This window comes from Capricornis sumatraensis, chromosome 1, assembly GCF_032405125.1.
Source record: "Capricornis sumatraensis isolate serow.1 chromosome 1, serow.2, whole genome shotgun sequence".
Classification (NCBI taxonomy): Eukaryota; Metazoa; Chordata; class Mammalia; order Artiodactyla; family Bovidae; genus Capricornis; species Capricornis sumatraensis.
In genome coordinates, this window is record NC_091069.1 from 177,314,091 (window position 1) to 177,331,735 (window position 17,645).

Consider the following 17,645-nt stretch of genomic DNA (forward strand, 5'->3'; position numbering starts at 1 on the left):
GTGCTCACAAAATGTCCATTCCAAGATTAGCAGGATCAAGATAGTTTACAGAGTAATAACGAAGAAAGCTGTCTCAGGCTAGGATATTGAAAGCCACTCCATGCTACTCACCCTAACTTAACACTCTTTCTGTCAATAACACATATCATGGAAATAATTCTAGATGGCAGTTCTTTGAGAAAAATATTAAATATAATGAGCAGTAATTATAAAGGATGTTTCTTCCATGTAAACAAAAGCCTGGGCACTTTGTTACGTGGTATTTCCTACATGAACAACAAAACAAAACGTGTGTTAGAGAATTTCTTCTCCCTACTAAAAAAGGGCTTACAAAACAGAGAGGCTGTTCTTATTCTGAATCTGGCCATTCCTTTACCAAAGGAGTCTGAAGAGTAACATTTCATTTGGTCCCCTAAAAGTGCTGTGTAAGAGACCACTTATTGGAACACACATTTCCTGCTGCCAGTACTAGGAGGTCTTATCCTAACACTTCCATTTGGTCACCAGATTAGGTAAGAAAGAGAGAAAAAAGTAGGAAAAAGAAGGAAATGGGAGAGGAGGAAAAAAAGGCGGTGGGGGGGGAGGGCGGGAGGTGAGGCTGATTACAGGAGAGAACAAGAAACAGAAGAGAAGGCAGGTGACTTGCTTGCCCAACTTTGGCTCTATGGTCCTATGAGCCAAAATGCATACTCAGTGACATGGTATCTCACAGAAAAAGGGAAAAAAAGGGGTAAGCTGAGAGAGGTCAGGCCATGATGTTAATTTCTTTCCTGTACAAAGACAGTCTCTTGAGGACAAAGGCCTGCCTCCTGTAATGTAATATCATAGTCCAGATGAGAGAGTTTCCTCCGAGGGAAATTGGTGAGAAGTTCAAAACGTTCATTTGGATATCCTTTAGACTGGACATGCTTCACCAAAGCCTATGAAAAACAAGAGAAAAGACAAAGCTGTTAAATGGGAACACAAGACAGAACATAATGAATAATTAAAAAATACACAATATTCATTTTTATATCAGATAAGATGTAAGTTTAAGTTATAAAAACTGAAGCTTACTCTTGTAGAAATGGCAATATAACACTTTGCATGGGGAGATACTCTACCTGTACTCAATAATTAATAGCCAGTAAATGACACTGAAGTGTTCAGGGTTATTACTGTCTCATCAATAAACCTAATTTCTGTTTATAAAATTATTATCCTCATTTTTAAACATTTCATTAGTTTTCCTTCCTGCTATTTATCAGGGAAGATACATCCTTCATCCTATCTTGTCAGTTGTGCACTGAATCCTTTCTTGCCTTCTCTTGCCATGCCACCACCACAAACTATTCTTTTACATGTATCTTCAACATCTTTTCTACAGATGCTTCCCATCAGACTTAAACATGCTTAGTCTCTCCTTCAATCATCTTTTCCCCTGATTGCTGCTCACTCCTCACTCTAGATTCAAAACCAATCTTCTCAAAAAAGTGGTCTATACTTGTATTCATTGTTTCATCTCCCATTCCTTTCCAATTACTAGACTAGGAGACATTCTAGGTATTAACACCAGAGGCTAGGGCCTGCCTGCATTCATCACAGTCTTTAAGAGTCTAATTATTTTCAGCCACAGCAATGGCCAGGTATAAACACTTGACCCAAGGAGGATTCATTCATAGGCTAATCTAAACAAGTCAGATTCATTCTCTTTTCCAGGAGTTGAAAAACACAAAAGAAAGGCTTATCAGCTATGGACTCTAGAGGAAAAGCTCTCAATACATCCCTATTACGGATTATGTACAGGCTGTTTTCCAAACAGTCATCAGAATACAGAGAGAAGAATGGTATGAAGCAGAGAATCACAAGCGGGAAACTCAACAGGCCCCACAAGAGAAACACACAGAAAATAGTCATGGTTCTTAACTACTAGGAAATCCAGAAGGCCCCATGACAGTCTTTAAATAAACCTCACTCCTTTTCCAGGTAATAATTTCAGTTGGGTTTCTACTGCAAGCAGCTATGGAACAGAGAAGCCTTGACTAGAACAGACTACGCAAGATGCCCAAGATAAGGTGGGGAGGAAATAAAGCAGTGAGAATTAAAGATTCACCACAGTGAAGTTTCCAGCTAGAGACCTAACCAACACCCATATCAAAGAATCATCAAGCAAATTACACCAATTAGTTTTTCTGCTTCAAGTAAATTAGATATAACTTACTAGTAGTTTAGCTTGCTCTGGAAGAGTGATTTGTTCCCTTTTTCCATCTGGATACCGCAACATCAGCTGTGCTTTTGGTCCTAAAGAAAGGGTTAAAAATATATATATATACCTGTGTGACAGAACACTAATTTAAACAAATAATTCTCTTCAGTAATATTAAAGTTTTAAGTAAAGGAAGTTTAAAATGTGACCCACCATTTACATCAATGCCCTCTACTATTCCATCTGATTTTTCAGGTGACATCTCCAATATTTCTGAATCCATGACTGGCAATCCTTGGTGGTTTGTGGCTGTTCCAGGCTCAGTTCTGGCAGGGGGCTCAGTCATTGACCTTCTGTTCTCCTCTTTTCTATGCCCCAAATCTTTGTGGGGAGACTTTCTAGACTTGGCAAGATTCTCTATCTCCTCCTCTTCATCAGAGCCACAAACAGATATGAACTCCTCACTGCCAGAAAAAAGTTCAGATTCAGATTCTTCATCTGAGCGGCTATCCTGTTTTGTCTGTGTGGAATCAAAATGTGTCTCTTGTAAGGAGGCTCTGATGGCAGCTTCTAGCTGACTGTCTTCACTTGCATCTATAAGGCTCTCCTGCAAGATGCAGTCATACAACATGGGTAGAAAGAAAAAGAAAACAGTTAAACCAAAAAAATAATCAAGTCAAATAGGGCATGGGAAATCAAACAGTCAGCTTGCCATTATTATTGTCTGCTGGATGTATCTCTTCTACTAAATTTTAAGCTATTTGAGGGCAACAACTTTGTCTTAAACAGCCAAGTTGGAATGGCATTTTAAACACAAAAATAAAAACTGTCACACCATCTGGCACAATGATTGCAAGCACAGGACTTGGCAGGATGTGGGGTGGGGGAAATCAAAGTGAATAAAATCAAGAAAACAACTTATTCCTTGCCCAGAACAAGACATGAATTAAGGTTTTAAATATAAAAGTCAAAACATGAGTCTTTAACATGACTAAGCACAAAGAAAAATGTCTATCTTGCTCACTAACCAGCACTGCTTTGGCACACAGAAGGCTATCAGTAAATAAATAACTTAGTAATGATCATTTTACAAAAAAATCTAACAGTCAGATCTTTAACATTCAAACAAAACAAAATACTGTATAAAAAATATGAAAAAACAACTACATTTTTCCAAACTTAATTTCAATGAAGGTTCTCATTGTGACCGACCACGAAAAGCGACTGTCAACAGTTCTCCCTGTGGAAAAGTCCTACTGTCACAGATTTCACTAAACTTGTTGAGTCGAAAAATAGGCATTACTAGAGTGAATCCAAACTATACAAAAAGATTTTTTATGATAGTCAAAAGCTGAACACTGGATATTTTATGATATAAAGGAACTACAGTTAATTTTCTGCAGGTGTGTTAGGGATACTGTGATTATTTCTAAAAACAAAAAGAATCTTTTATCTTTTAAAGATACATGCCGAAGAATTAATACTAAATTAAACAATGAATCCTGAGATTTGCTTCAAAGGACGGGGTATAGCTGAAACAAGACTCACCACAAGTTGTTAATGACTGAAATTAGTTAATGGACACACAGAAGCTCAATAAACTCCTTCTGTTCTAAAATTTTCCACAATAAAAAGTTCAGGTTGCTAACAAAAATCTAAAGGAGTTTCAATTTAGCTTACCCTATCTGCCAATAACATAAAAAAAATTTTTTTTTAAATTTTAAGGCAACTTAAGGCTAATTTGGGGCTTCCCTGGTGGCTCAGAGGTTAAAGTGTCTGCCTGGAATGCAGGAGACCCGGGTTTGATCCCTGGGTTGGGAAGATCCCCTGGAGAAGGAAATGGCAATCCACTCCAGTACTCTTGCCTGGAGAATCCCATGGAGAGAGGAGCCTGGTAGGCTACAGTCCATGGGGCCACAAAGAGTCGGACACGACTGAGCGACTTTACTTACTTACTTAAGGCTAATTTAGCACCAAAAAATATATATAAATTGGACTTTCCTGGTGGCTTAGAGGGTAAAGCATCTGCCTGCAATGCAGGAGACCTGGGTTCGATTCCTGGGTTGGGAAGATCCCCTGGAGAAGTAAATGGCACCCCACTCCAGTACTCTTGCCTGGAAAATCTCACGGACGGAGTAGCCTGGAAGGCTGCAGTCCATGGGGTCGCTGAGGGTCGGACACGACTGAGCGTCTTCACTTTCACTTTTCACTTTCAAGCATTGGAGAAGGAAATGGCAGCCCACTCCAATGTTCTTGCCTGGAGAATCCCAGGGACGGGGGAGCCTGGTGGGCTGCTGTCTATGGGGTCGCACAGAGTTGGACACTGAAGCGACTTAGTCCACGGGTCACAAAGAGTCGGACAGGACTGAGCGAGTTCACTTTCACTCACTTTCACTAAGGCTAATTTAGCACCAAATATATATATAAATAAATAAAAAGGCAAGTAGATGTACCCATGTGACCAGCAATGGCTTAAGTGAACTGTAGGTTTAAAATAATGATATTACACAGCATGCAGCTTGATTTTAAAGACTGCCACCATAGTAGATACTGCTGGCTTCCTATTCAACATTCATTCTCCTCTGATTCCTAACTTACAAGATCCTACTTCTATTTAACTTTGTACTTGAGGCAGATAATATGGTTTTCTTTTTTAGTGAACTCCATTGGCTGGTTGTCTAACATTAAACCAACTTTGCATTCCTGAGCTAAAACCCACTTGGTTAGGATGCCCTGCTTTTTTATAAACTGCTTGGTTAGAATACACTGCTTTTTTATAAATCAGACTCATTTATGAAAATTTTGTCAAGAATTTTTGTATCCCTGTTAATAAGGGTTATTGGTTTAATTTCTTTGTCTTTTGTTTTCCTTGTAAAACAAAGCTCAGTTTTTGGTTTTGGTTTTGATATCAAGTTAATGCTGGCCTCACAATGAACTAGGCAGTATTTCTTCCCCTTTGGTTTCCTGGAAGAGTTTGTGTAGAATTAGCATTATTTCTTCCTTAAAAATTAAAGACATTTACCAGGGAAGCCACCTGGGCATAGTTTTCTTTGTGGAAGTTTTAAACTACAAATTCAATTTAATTAATAGATATATTAATAGGACTATTCAGGTATCTGTTTTTCCTTTAATGAGCTTTAGCAGGTTGTGTCTTCTTAGGAATTTGTCCTTTTTACCTAAAGGGTCAAGTATTTGACATAAAGTTATTCACTGTATTACTTATTTCTTCAATAACTGTAATATCTACATGGATGGCTCCTCTCCCAATCCTGTAATTGGTAATTTGTGGCTTTTTCCCCCTGACCATCTGACTAGAGGCTTACCAATTTTATTGACTTTCTAAAAAATAAGCTTCTGGTTTCATTTAATTTTTTCTTTTGTTTTCTAAGTTACTGGTTGATCTTTGTTCTTTCCCCTTTTCTTTCTGCATAGTTTGGGTTTGATTTAATTTTTTTCTGTGTGGGTCCTTTTTCATTTAAGATGGAAACTTAAGTCATTAATTTGAGGCTTTCTTTTTTAATACAGGCACTTAGTTATTCACTTTCTCTGTAAGTGATGCTTTAGTTCCATTCCACAATTTTTTTTTAGCTGCAAGGGAAACTGGTAAATGGAATTTTTTAGTGGGGCATGCTTCCTTTTATAGACACAATTAGGATCTTTGCTTCCTTATTAAAAGGTACCTCAACGGTGTCCAAGCAACTGTGTCCAGCAAAAATAAGCAGAATTCTTTATCTGTGGCTGTTTATCTTTGTAATAAAGATATCACCTCTTTTCTCCTTGTCCATTAGACTGTGATATTGGGAGCACAGCATCTATACCATAATCATGAGGACAAAAGCCAAGACTAAGGATGGAAGTGGGGGGAGAAAAAGAGAAAGAACCTGGTTCCTTGATGACATCCACAGCAGTCAAGTCCTAGATTGCTTCCCTCTGAACTTCTTATTGAGAAAAGATGTCTTCCTTGTTTAAGCTATTATGTGTTGCAGTTTCTCTTGTACAGAGTTGATCAGAATTTAAGTCAGAGAATTATTTAGTTCAGAAGTGGGGTCTGAGGTACTAGTCACCCAAATAAGCCCTATGTAATTGTCCGATTTTATGGCCCCACTCTTTTCCCTACCAAGTTCCTTAACTTTTATAAGACATCTGGTGAAATATTAAACCAAATTTATGTTGTAATTCAGCAACTCGAAAGCTCAGGCTCTGGATTTTGACAATTTCAGCCTATGATTGCAAAAGATGAGAAAACCCTCTCAGCGAAGTCACAGAAACTTCCTGGATTTTTTGATGTCTTAAAAAAGAATTCTACTTAAGTAAAATTCATGAGTAATGGAGGAAGAAAAATGAATTCTATACAAACCCTTGGCAAGTATTCATAGCCTCTCCTTAAATGTGCACTTTACTTTCAGTAATAATTTAAGAAACTGTTTCATTACTGCATGGTACTAGACTACTAAAGTCAGATTCTCTATAATTAATTCCATCCTCACTGCCATCAAACCCAAATAGTTCCTATAATCAATGAAAGATTCCCACAACTTTGAAGGTCTCTTACTTAAAACTAATTTTGCTATCAATTATCAAGTAGGTCTGCCTAGTAATAGCATATTATAGAATTAAATATAGAAATAATCTTTAGGTGGGCCTGAGAGCTAGGGCCTAAAGCTATGTAATCAGAAATAATGCCCAACTACACCATGAGAGATGTTCTAGCAAAAATATCATTTCTGCTGCTGCTTAAACATGGATTCCAACAGTCCAAACAGTACTGCCTCTCAAAACGTGGGTTTCTCTGTTACTGGGCTCACAGGTGAGCTGCCCTGCTCAGTGTTAAACATTCACATTGTTCAGTTCTAAATCCAGGCCTTAGGTCCCATGCCTGACCCTGGCGGGAAGTGAGAGTGGAAATATGAATCTTGCAATTTCACTGAGAAGAAAGAACCCGTATGTGGGAAACTATCAAAATGTAAGATGCTGTACAGCCACATATTTTAACTGTCTGCCACTTACATTATTATCTTTACCATCTTAACCTCAAACATTTTACACAAGGCACTTCTATACAATTATATTTAATTGCCCATCACCACTTCTCAGTCATACTTACTGAACGGGCACATTTTTTGGGGGGACTGCTAGAAAGTCCATCCAATTGCCCATGTTCACCCAGAAATCCCGTTACTTGGTCCAAGAAAGAAGATACATCTAACTGGTGCCACTCTACAAGCTTCTGACCTAAAGATTAAAAACCAGGATATAGAAATATAATAAAACCAACATCCTTTCTGAATTCTCACTAAGTATTTCTTTCAGGATACCACAATTAAAATTTACTGGGAACATATCCCCACCCATCACCACTTAAGTTAGTGTCTTCATAACCTAGAAGATACATTAATTATAACGAACCTAAGAGATTCCCAGCCTTCATGATAGAACAACTACGTTATCTGCTGGTTATCATTTATTGCTATTTAGGAAGAAGAGATTCAGACAAAGCAATACATATACAAAACTCAATCAATTAATAATGAAACTAGCTCTACCCTCTGCTTCTCTGGTGGGATTACAATGAGTATCTGAACAGTCTTAAATAAATGACCTAAGGGGATCCTTAAAAATGATAAGATTAACTGTTATTCTTTGAAAGAACAGAACTGCAAATTTAAAATACTACCATCTCCCAAAGTTGTTTCCTAACAAACTCCCTAAATACACACATCAATAGATTTTTAAGTAATTCAGAGGCACATGAACAAGAACCTTTCATATACATTACTACAGACAATCTTGAAACTGGACCCAAGATAAAATTGAAGATTATTTAGGTAATTGAAACATACACGATAGGTTAAAGGCCGTAAGCTGAAATACACCTTACCTGTCCGTGGATCCAAGATGGAAACATAGGGGAAATCCCCTAGCTTATAAAACTGTATGTATCTCTGACCTTCCTCACTGTCGTGATAGACCTGTTAAGTCATTATACATATTAAAAAAAAAAATCAGCCTCTTAAAAAAGTACCTTGTTATATACCAACAGCTATTAATTCTCCAAAAACACCTTTGGCATATTAGGCTCTCATTGCCTACAGAGAAAATGAAGGTCACCTAATGTGAACTCTTCACTTCCTGCCTTCAGAGTCACTTCTGACCCTTACAGAAATACAGCAATCCATCCTTCCTCCTTGACCCAGTTCTTCCTTTTCAAGTCACCTGTCCATCTATGTCACTTCTGACTCTCAACTACATATATCTTAATAAATCACAATATGTTAAGATTATCAACTCAAGTGCCCAGCATACCTCTAGGCAAACAGATGCTCAATCAATAGTTGTTGAATAAAAGGTTACTGTTCAGAAAAAAACTTACTGAATTCAGGGGCCTGTAAAGAATGAACTGGCAAATTACTAATATTAACAGCATATCTTAGAATGGGGAAAAAATTAATTCAGAAGTTTTTATTTTTTATAAAAATTTTTTTTGCTGCATTGCACACCATGCAGGATCTTAGTTCCCTGACCAGAGATTGAACCCGTGCTGGAACAACAGCACCTACTGTTAGCATGGTAATTTATATAAAAAGAAACCAGAGCCAGAAAGACTAAGTGACAAATTTAAGGACATACAGTTAAAGATTACCAAACTCAAGCTAAAATCAACATATTAAACAAAAGTTTCTCAATTCCTTCAAATCTTCTACATCTGCACTATCAATTACAGTAGCCCCCAGAACATGTGCTACTGAAGCATTTGAAATGTGACTAATCCTAACTGCTATACTGTAAATGTAAAATACATACTAGATCCTGAAAAATTAACACCCCCCAAAAAAAAAAAACCCACAACCCAAATGTCTCTATCAATATTTTAACATTAGTTTTATATCACAGATACTGATTTTTAAAATATATTAAAATCAATCACCTGCTTCTTTTGACTTTTAAAAATGTGGCTACAATAAAATTTTAATCATATTACATTTCTGTTAAACAGTACAGCTATACACTCTTATCAAGATGGTTAAAAAATGATGTTAAAATTCTTCTGAAGTATGCGTACTATATGGTTTATATGGCTTGGTTCTTTTTTTTTTTTGGCTTGCTTCTGTTTTTTCCTCCTTCCCTTCACTGATGCTCTAATTTTCTTTTGTCTTTACTATCTTAGGCATTATGGGTGGCTTTATGTTTTCATATGTAATAATTTAATTCAGCTGTTTTTTTTTTAGCTTATAACCTACTTCCTCCTCCTAGACACCACATACTACCAAAGTAAAATGCTATAAAATGTTTGATTAACTCTCCCCACCTGCCAGAAAATGAAATGTTCCCGGATAATATTCTTCACAGCTTCGTTGCTCCATACATCACGGTTGAGGCACTGGCATGCAAAGTCTTGTACATTTTGAATGTTTATCATCAGCCACTTATTTTGCATCTGGCCACACTCTTTGGCCTGTAAGAATAAAGTTACATAACAATTATTAGAAAGTTTCTACTTGGTAACAGGTGTGTTTCAGAATTCAGAAGTTATCTTCTTTCCATGTAAATACTAAGTTTTTTCGCTCAAGTATGACACCTAGAGTTTTCTGTGTATAAACATTAATTACATTTTTGCTTATATATACATGTATAATTATACAGTCCATTTGCAAGCATTTTTCAAATTTAAATGAATTGTTTTCCTTTTACCCATTGTTATTTATTAGAGTGGCTGGATTTTATTGCACTGGTAAACATGTAAACCTCTTCACCTGAAAAAGATTCCATAAACAAGGGCACAATTCTATCGTGCTTTCTCTACTAATCCCTATCCAAAAATATACCTCTTCTTTTTAATAACTGTAACCAGTATGTGTGTATTAGTTTGTTATTTTTTTCAACATCATTTTACACACATTTCCAAATATCATATTCATCTCAATTATTAGGCACATGGCATTTTATAGATTCACTCTATGAATCTTTCACTAGAAGCTGCTGAGGATTTTTTCTCTCAGGGTTGTTTTCCTAGGTGTGTATTTAAAAACTGAAACTACAGATGAAAGGATGTTTCAGAATGATCTCCAAAAGACTCTCCAATTTACGGCACAAGCATCAGTTATGAGTGTGTACTTTTTTTTCCCCTTACATTGCCTTATCACAACAATGATCTAAGAAATATTACTGAACTGGAAAAGGATGGCAGAAAAGCAAATGAGCAAAAGCTACCTCAAACCCTCTTATAGAAACAATGAAATGGAAGTCATAGCTTCTAAATGATTTTGTCAGAGAAACAATATATTTTTTCCCCAAATCAGTGTGACATGGGAAAGTCTTAAGAATCAGCTAAAACTCAGATTAATAATAACTGAAGAACATGTATCATTTTGGAGGTATTGGAAAACGTAAGACTATCTTCTGTTTAATAAGCAGGTTTACACAATCTTAAAAAATTGTTATTCTACTTTTCTATACACATCTTCCAGAGAAAATAATTTTATAATATTCATTACTGATTCCAAAGGTGAAAATCCAAGTTCTAATAGGAAGTAGCTTTATAATGAGCCAGAAAGCTACAATTAACCGGTCAAAAGCTTATTTCTAAGTATATAAAATCTAATAACTCCTTGCTTCTAGGAAGTAATAATATTCCACTTAATCCCTTGCCTATAGCAAGCATGTGGATTTAAAAAATGGGTGATAAGTGAGTAATTATACTGCTTTAACTGAAGAAAAGTATTTGTGAAGAAAGAAAAAACATTCTAGAGGGACAGACTAAATAATACACATCCCTATAAGGTAAATTTACTAAGTCTGCCTTAACTTCAACACTGACCAAAAAAACCCAAAAAAACAAACAAAAAAAACCCCACGTAACACTGAAAAATTTTAAAAAGGCAGAGTTCAAAAACAATAAGAGCTATCTGCTACTGTTTTTAAAAATTCATCTATTCACAGTCATGCTTTCATTCATTCAGATTCATTCATTCAACAGACATTTGAATATCTACCATGTTTCAGGTACAGCTATAGATGCTGGAGTTATAGCAGTTACCAAACCAAAAAATCCCTTCCTGCACAAAGCTTACAATGGGAGAAGCCTTATATAAGCAAAAGCAACTGAAAGATGTTAAGAAATTACTTTTAATGCAAATCAAAAATCAAAACTACAACGAGGTGTCACCTCACACCAGTCAGGATGGCCATCAATAAATAAATCTACAAAAAACAAATGCTGGAGAGGCTGTAAGGGAACCCTCCTACACTGTTGGAAAAGTACGTAAAGAGGATATAGAGGAAAAATTAATCTATTTCAATAAATATATATGCATAAAGTTGAAAACGAAATATACTAAAATATGCACTATACTTTCTTATGCAAATGGAAACTATTATTTTTCCTTGTTGCTTTTTTTTTGGCTGTGCCTCACGGCATATGGAATCTTAGTTCCCCAAGCAGGGATCAAACCCACACCTACACTGGCAGTGCAGTCTTAACCACTGGACCACCAGGGAAGTCCCTCCTTGTTGGTTTTTAATTTTTCTCTAATTTTTGCTTAATTTGAATAAAAAGATAAGCTATGTATAAAGTTTATCTAGAAAAACTTTATCTTATGTATTTTGTTACTGAGTCAGTTCTTTACATTTTAATTAAAATATTTTAATTTGCATTTATAGCAAGTACTTTGGAAATTAAAGTACTTTTAGAAGAACCAACTGGATGTCCAACTGAATGGCAATTTTACAAATAAACATGCATTTGTTATGAAAACAAGAAATACTTTATGGAAATTGTTCTGATTCTTTCTCTACAATATACTCTAGATTATACCACTAGATAATTTATGGAGGGCAATTGTGTGACAGATACCCTTCTATGCACCATGGACACAGAACAGTAAATAAAACAAAATCCCTGTATTCATGCTAATGGGGAAAGAAGAAACTTACATGCTAAGAGGGAAAGAGGAAAACATAAGAAATATTTCCTTCCCCAGGTCAGATAACTCACCCTAAGTGCCTTGTTCACTCAGCTCCAGCTACATGAATTTCCTTGGCTATACCAAAAATATGCCTGAACTCTTTCCAACACTAGTATCTTTACACTTAACTGTTTTTCTACTCTTCCCTAAGATCCTTCTATGGTTTACATTATCTCACTTTGTTCCCAAACAAGAGTCCTCTCTCTCCTTCCCTTACTCTATTTTATACTTTCTCCCAGCAACTACTGTAACCTGAAATTTTTGTGTGTCAAACATACATAAAACATATATATATACTAAATATGTTATATAGATATTGTTTTTGGTTTTTGTTTAGTCTGTTTCTCCCTACAGATTATAAACTTTTTGATGTCAAAGGACTTTGTATAATTTGTTCACCACTACCTTCCTATGGCAGAAGCTGCTTACAGATAACAAATACCCATTTTTCCCTTCACCTTAGTAACAGAATTTCCAACTTTCAGCTAAGCATCTTAATTTCCTAGTATCCTTTGCAACTAGGTGTAGCCACATTGCTAAGTTCTGATCAATGGAATGTGAGAAGTGATGTGTGTGACTTCTAAGTTGTTCCTTTAAATGGAAAAGGTGTACCCTTCTCAGTCACTTCCCTCCTTCATAGTAACTGAAAAGCAAAGATGGTGGTTAGCCACCTTGCATCATGCAGACAAGGGCAAGCAAGGCCTAAGGAACAGCAGAAGAGGACAGGAAAAGCTGCATCCCTAGTAACTTCATAGAGTAGAACCATCCTAAAAGCATGGACCTCTATCTTGTTTAAGCTATTGTTTCATTCCTGGTCTCTCTCACATGGAGTTAAATCTTTATTCCAATAAATATAATAGCCATCCCCTAGAACAAGGCCTTACAATAGGTGGCCTTGTTAAATATTGAATGAACTTCACAGGCATGAGGCAGAACCCTTGAACATGGTCTACCTCTAGTTACACTAAGAAACAACAAAGTCTAGTTTCTAAACTTGTAAAACTGTAGCTCAGATCTACATCTAATCCAAACCTATGGGTCCTGCCTGAGCAACCAAAGAAAGAGAAAGTCACTTGGTCGTGTCCGAATCTTTGCAACCTCATTATTCCTTTAATTTTTAACATTCATCTCTCTTAAGTTTCAGCAACTTAATTTTGCATATTGCTTCTCTATTTTTATAAAACTAATGGATATATCATTAATCATAATGAAATGCCTACTTTTTCTGGGAATATTTTTATCATTTAAAGAGTTGTAAATGATAAAGTTGAGTATTATCAGTGAAAAAATACAGTTGAAAACATAGGTCACAAAATACAAAGAATAAAAGGTGATACAACAAATTGAATCAAACTCCAGATGACAATATTGAAAGATTCACATCTTCCCTTAATGAACAAGCAGCAGACTAACTGCTTTTTATGAGGCCAAAGTGTCCAAATTAAGTCAAGTTCAGAGTTACTTCACTAAGCCCCTGAGCAACACAGAAGCTAATGAAAATAGAAAGCACATCAAAACAAACTCAGATCATTTTTCTTTCTTACATATTATCTTATTCTCCGTCAATGGTTATTAGAAAGGATAGGCAGTTGCCATGTTAAAGATCATGAGCGAAAGATGAAGAAAACTGGAGACATCTAACCTGACATTTTTGAGCTGATAACCTGACATCAGACTCCCTGAACTTTATTTACACAACAAAAAGAAACACATCTGGTCAAACCTCCATTATTTGGATTTTGTTACATGCAGCCAAACACCTTCAGGTTTTATAATTCAGAAAATTAAAGAATGCAGAAAGCAGTAGCTTATAATAAATTTCTTAACCTAAATATTTCACTTAGGCTAGTGTAAGTGTTACGTTAAAGGGCAAAATGTTTTTAAAAACACAATCATAATTCACTTCCAAATATGTAGCTACTAATGTCATTTTTGTAGTTAAGTGTTTGCCCTACTTTATCCTAACAGACTTACCTGAAATTTAAGTGATACACAGCTATAGAAATGCTCTTCTGATTCAACAGAGCATTAACATGCCAGTCAACACACAAAATCAAGCTGTTTGAACACCAACAGAAGAATATTTAAAATCCCAACTAAACTCATTCATTTAACAAATATCATGTTCCTATTAAATGCTAGAGACTGGATCAAAAGGATTACCATAATAAAAAGAAACATGGTTCCCCTGCCCTCATTGAGCTTATAATTTATCAGACAATCAAATAAACCTGCTCCAGAAGGTTTTCCTTTGGTTTCAGCTAAATTAAAACCAAGAACTGAAGGAGAACATATTTTGCAACTAGAGATACTCTTTTCAAACACACCTGGATCCTTACAAAAATATGAGTAAAAGGTAACTATAAACAATTCACAAATGGCCAAAACACACAGAGACTATTCCCAGTAGTAGTCAAAGACATATAAACTTTAAAAAATTTTTTAAAAAAATTTAAAAAAATGGCAGATTCTAAAATGATGCCACACAATAAAGTGATTTTATTAGGTAATATCATATACTGGTGGTAGAAACATAAATCAATGTAACTTTCTAGATATCTCATTAAGACATTAATTTCTCTGTATGTTGAAAACTTTTTTTTGCTCTTAGAAAAATGCCACTAAAAACTGCAAAAGGATTCACAGGTTGGGTTTAGAATCTCCAACAACTTACTGTTTCAAAACTCCCTTTATGCATCAAATCAATGGGTGGCCGGAACAGATCTGCAAGGGTAGTTAGTTTCTTATCTATTGCTCCTCCATTTCTTAATTCCTGTTCTTGCCGAACTGCAACACAGGAGGATAAGAAAGTTTCAATTAGCCATAAAAGTCATGAAATCTCCCAATTAAGAAAATGTATCAATTGTAAGAACTAATGAACAATGTGCTTGATCTCAAATGCAAAGATCTAAGGCTGACTCTGAAAAATAATACAAAGTGAGTTGGGGGGAAAGTCTTAAGACTTGGTGCTCTCTATCCAAAGGTAGGGATAAAGGCAAAAATTATCTAAGAGTCACTATTCAAAATATTTCCTTCACATACTCAAACTGAACTTAAGCATACTTTCATCTCCATTTATCTAATTCTGAAAGTCACCTTAATTTATCTAGCTACATTCCAGCTGTTTCTAGCAACATTCCCAATCTTGAAAGATTCTGCCAGTGAGAGACAATGACTACCGCTGTCATCTGCTCCTGGGAGCGCACAGGATTCCCTGGATGCCTTATGTCAGTCTGGATTCCACTCTCTCAAGTTATAAGACCTATATGAGCTTCAATGAACTCATTATAAATAATTACAAAATCAAATATGGTCCAAAAGTTCCTCACATATTCTCTAAACATATCTGTCCTTTTCTTTAGGGTTCCATTACTAAATCAGTACTAAATCCACTAAAAGTAGATGGTCAAGATTCTCGTTCTGATTTATTCCACAGAAAGACAAAAACCTATTTAAAACAGCTGTAGCCAAAATGTTAATAGTGGCTGCGTGGGGTATTATGGCTTTTTCTTCTATTTTTCATTCCCTATAATAATCATTTTCATTGTAGTCGTTCCTTTAACTGACATATCAGGTTCCTGAGGAAAATCAGTTTTTATTTTATTATAGTCAGCATTTAAGTGCTCATTCAGAAATGGGTTAAGTTTGTAAATTATTAGATTTTTAATATTATATCCACCTCTCTTATTCTTCTATAATCAAGTAGGTTAGAATTTAGAATAATTCAGCTCAAGGGGGTGGAGAAGGACATGGTAACCCACTCCAGTACTCCTGCCTGGAAAATCCCATGGACGGAGGGGCCTGGTAGGCTACATACAATCCATGGGGTTGTGAAGAGTTGGACATGACTGAGCGACTTCACTCTCACTTTTCACTTGCACACACTGAAGAGGAAATGGCAACCCACTCCAGTATTCTTGCCTGGAGAATCCCAGGGACAGAAGAGCCTGGTGGGCTGCCGTCTGTGGAGGTGCACAGAGTTGGACACAACTGAAGCAACTTAGCAGCAGCAGCAGCAAGGGGGAGTTAATAACAATCACAGACTGAATTCATAATTTACTTTTTTAAATAAGATGAATCCTTAAAGTTATTAGGCCTAATATTAATCTTTTTTTTCAAGAAAACAATTATATAAAACAAACCAGGGTCTTGACTTGAAGGGGAGTGTATGGGTGCTTTTCCACCTTGGTTTTATCTGTGGGAGACGGGGAGGGAGAGAAAGACAAGAATGGAGGCGGAGAGAAGGAGGAAGAGAAAAGGAGATGATAAACTGATCCATAGATACCTACTAGTTTCAGTTTGAAAATCCCGGAAACCATCAAATATTGAACGTGCAGGCCGTCGTCTTTTAGGAGCTTTAGGAGAAAAAAACAGAATTGACACAAAAGCTTAAACATTAATTTTTTAACAATTCTAAAATATCTTTATCTATAAGAATTTCTTATTTTAAGACACTCAGATTGATAATAGTGTCCTCTTCCAAAAAATAAAATATTTTTAAAACCTTCAAGTCATTCATATATACTTAACATAACCATCTTCAGACCAACATTTTGTTATATAAAAAAGAAAATTAAGGTCCAGTCAAGACTTGGCCAAACTTATGTAAAATAAGACAGGAAGAAAGATTGTGAGCATGATTCAACATGGAGATGAATCTTACACATGCTCCAAATACCAAATTCAGGTTATTTTAAAGGATCTGCTTACCCTTTAGTACAATATTTGAGTAAATTTTAAACCATAATATTTAAGAACTACTTCTTAGTAAGTGGCACACATGTAGAATTATAAACACCAAAAAACAATTTTAATTTTAGAGTGTAAATTTTTCCTATAATTACAGAGAAATAAACAGAACCAATATCTTCTGATACTATTGAATAAGGTCTACTACCCAATTCTTAAGTATTGTACAGATAAAGTTTCAAAAGCAATCATCAAAATGTTATCTTCCTGTATGTTCTTAAACATAAAAAATTTACCAGGTCTTAAATGGGAAAAGAATCTGAAAAAGGATAGATACATGTATATTATGTGTAACTGAATCACTTTATTGTACACCTAAAACTAACACACAACTGTAAATCAACTATAATATAAAATTTTTTTTTAATTACCAGGTCTTTATATACATTAAATAAGGACATTTAATGATTCTTTCAATATGGGTGACAGTTATTAAGTTGGCTTATGGCAAGCCCAGCAAGCATGTAACTAGAACAATACTCTGTAAGAAATGATGATTAGATAGTAAGATCAGATAGAAACTATTAAAGTTCCCCAATCCCATGTTCAAAGCATCCTTCGCAACAGCCTGCATTTTCCATTATATAGGGTAATTTTTTAAGAACTACTGAGTAAAAAGCAAAACAGAAAAATAACAAAAAAATGCAGAACCACATGCTAAAAAATTACTTATTTGTTTAAAGCATTATCTGTCAGTATATCATTGGGAAGATTCCCCTGGAGAAGGGCAAGGTAACCCACTCCAGTAC

The 17,645-nt window shown here is 35.5% G+C and overlaps 1 protein-coding gene across 1 annotated transcript in view; it reads right to left on the reverse strand.

Annotated features, from left to right (window-relative positions):
• Positions 1-758: 758 nt before the first annotated feature.
• The window catches only part of UBXN7 (UBX domain protein 7), a 48,617-nt gene continuing 31,730 nt past the window's right edge, over positions 759-17,645 (reverse strand). Inside the window, exons 4-11 of the mRNA XM_068980440.1 lie at positions 16,437-16,502; positions 14,822-14,934; positions 9,492-9,638; positions 8,064-8,154; positions 7,290-7,417; positions 2,399-2,792; positions 2,201-2,280; positions 759-920 (exon numbers count right to left, since the gene is read on the reverse strand). Coding sequence (XP_068836541.1) covers positions 759-920; positions 2,201-2,280; positions 2,399-2,792; positions 7,290-7,417; positions 8,064-8,154; positions 9,492-9,638; positions 14,822-14,934; positions 16,437-16,502 — 1,181 coding nt within the window. The remainder of the gene's footprint in view (positions 921-2,200; positions 2,281-2,398; positions 2,793-7,289; positions 7,418-8,063; positions 8,155-9,491; positions 9,639-14,821; positions 14,935-16,436; positions 16,503-17,645) is intronic.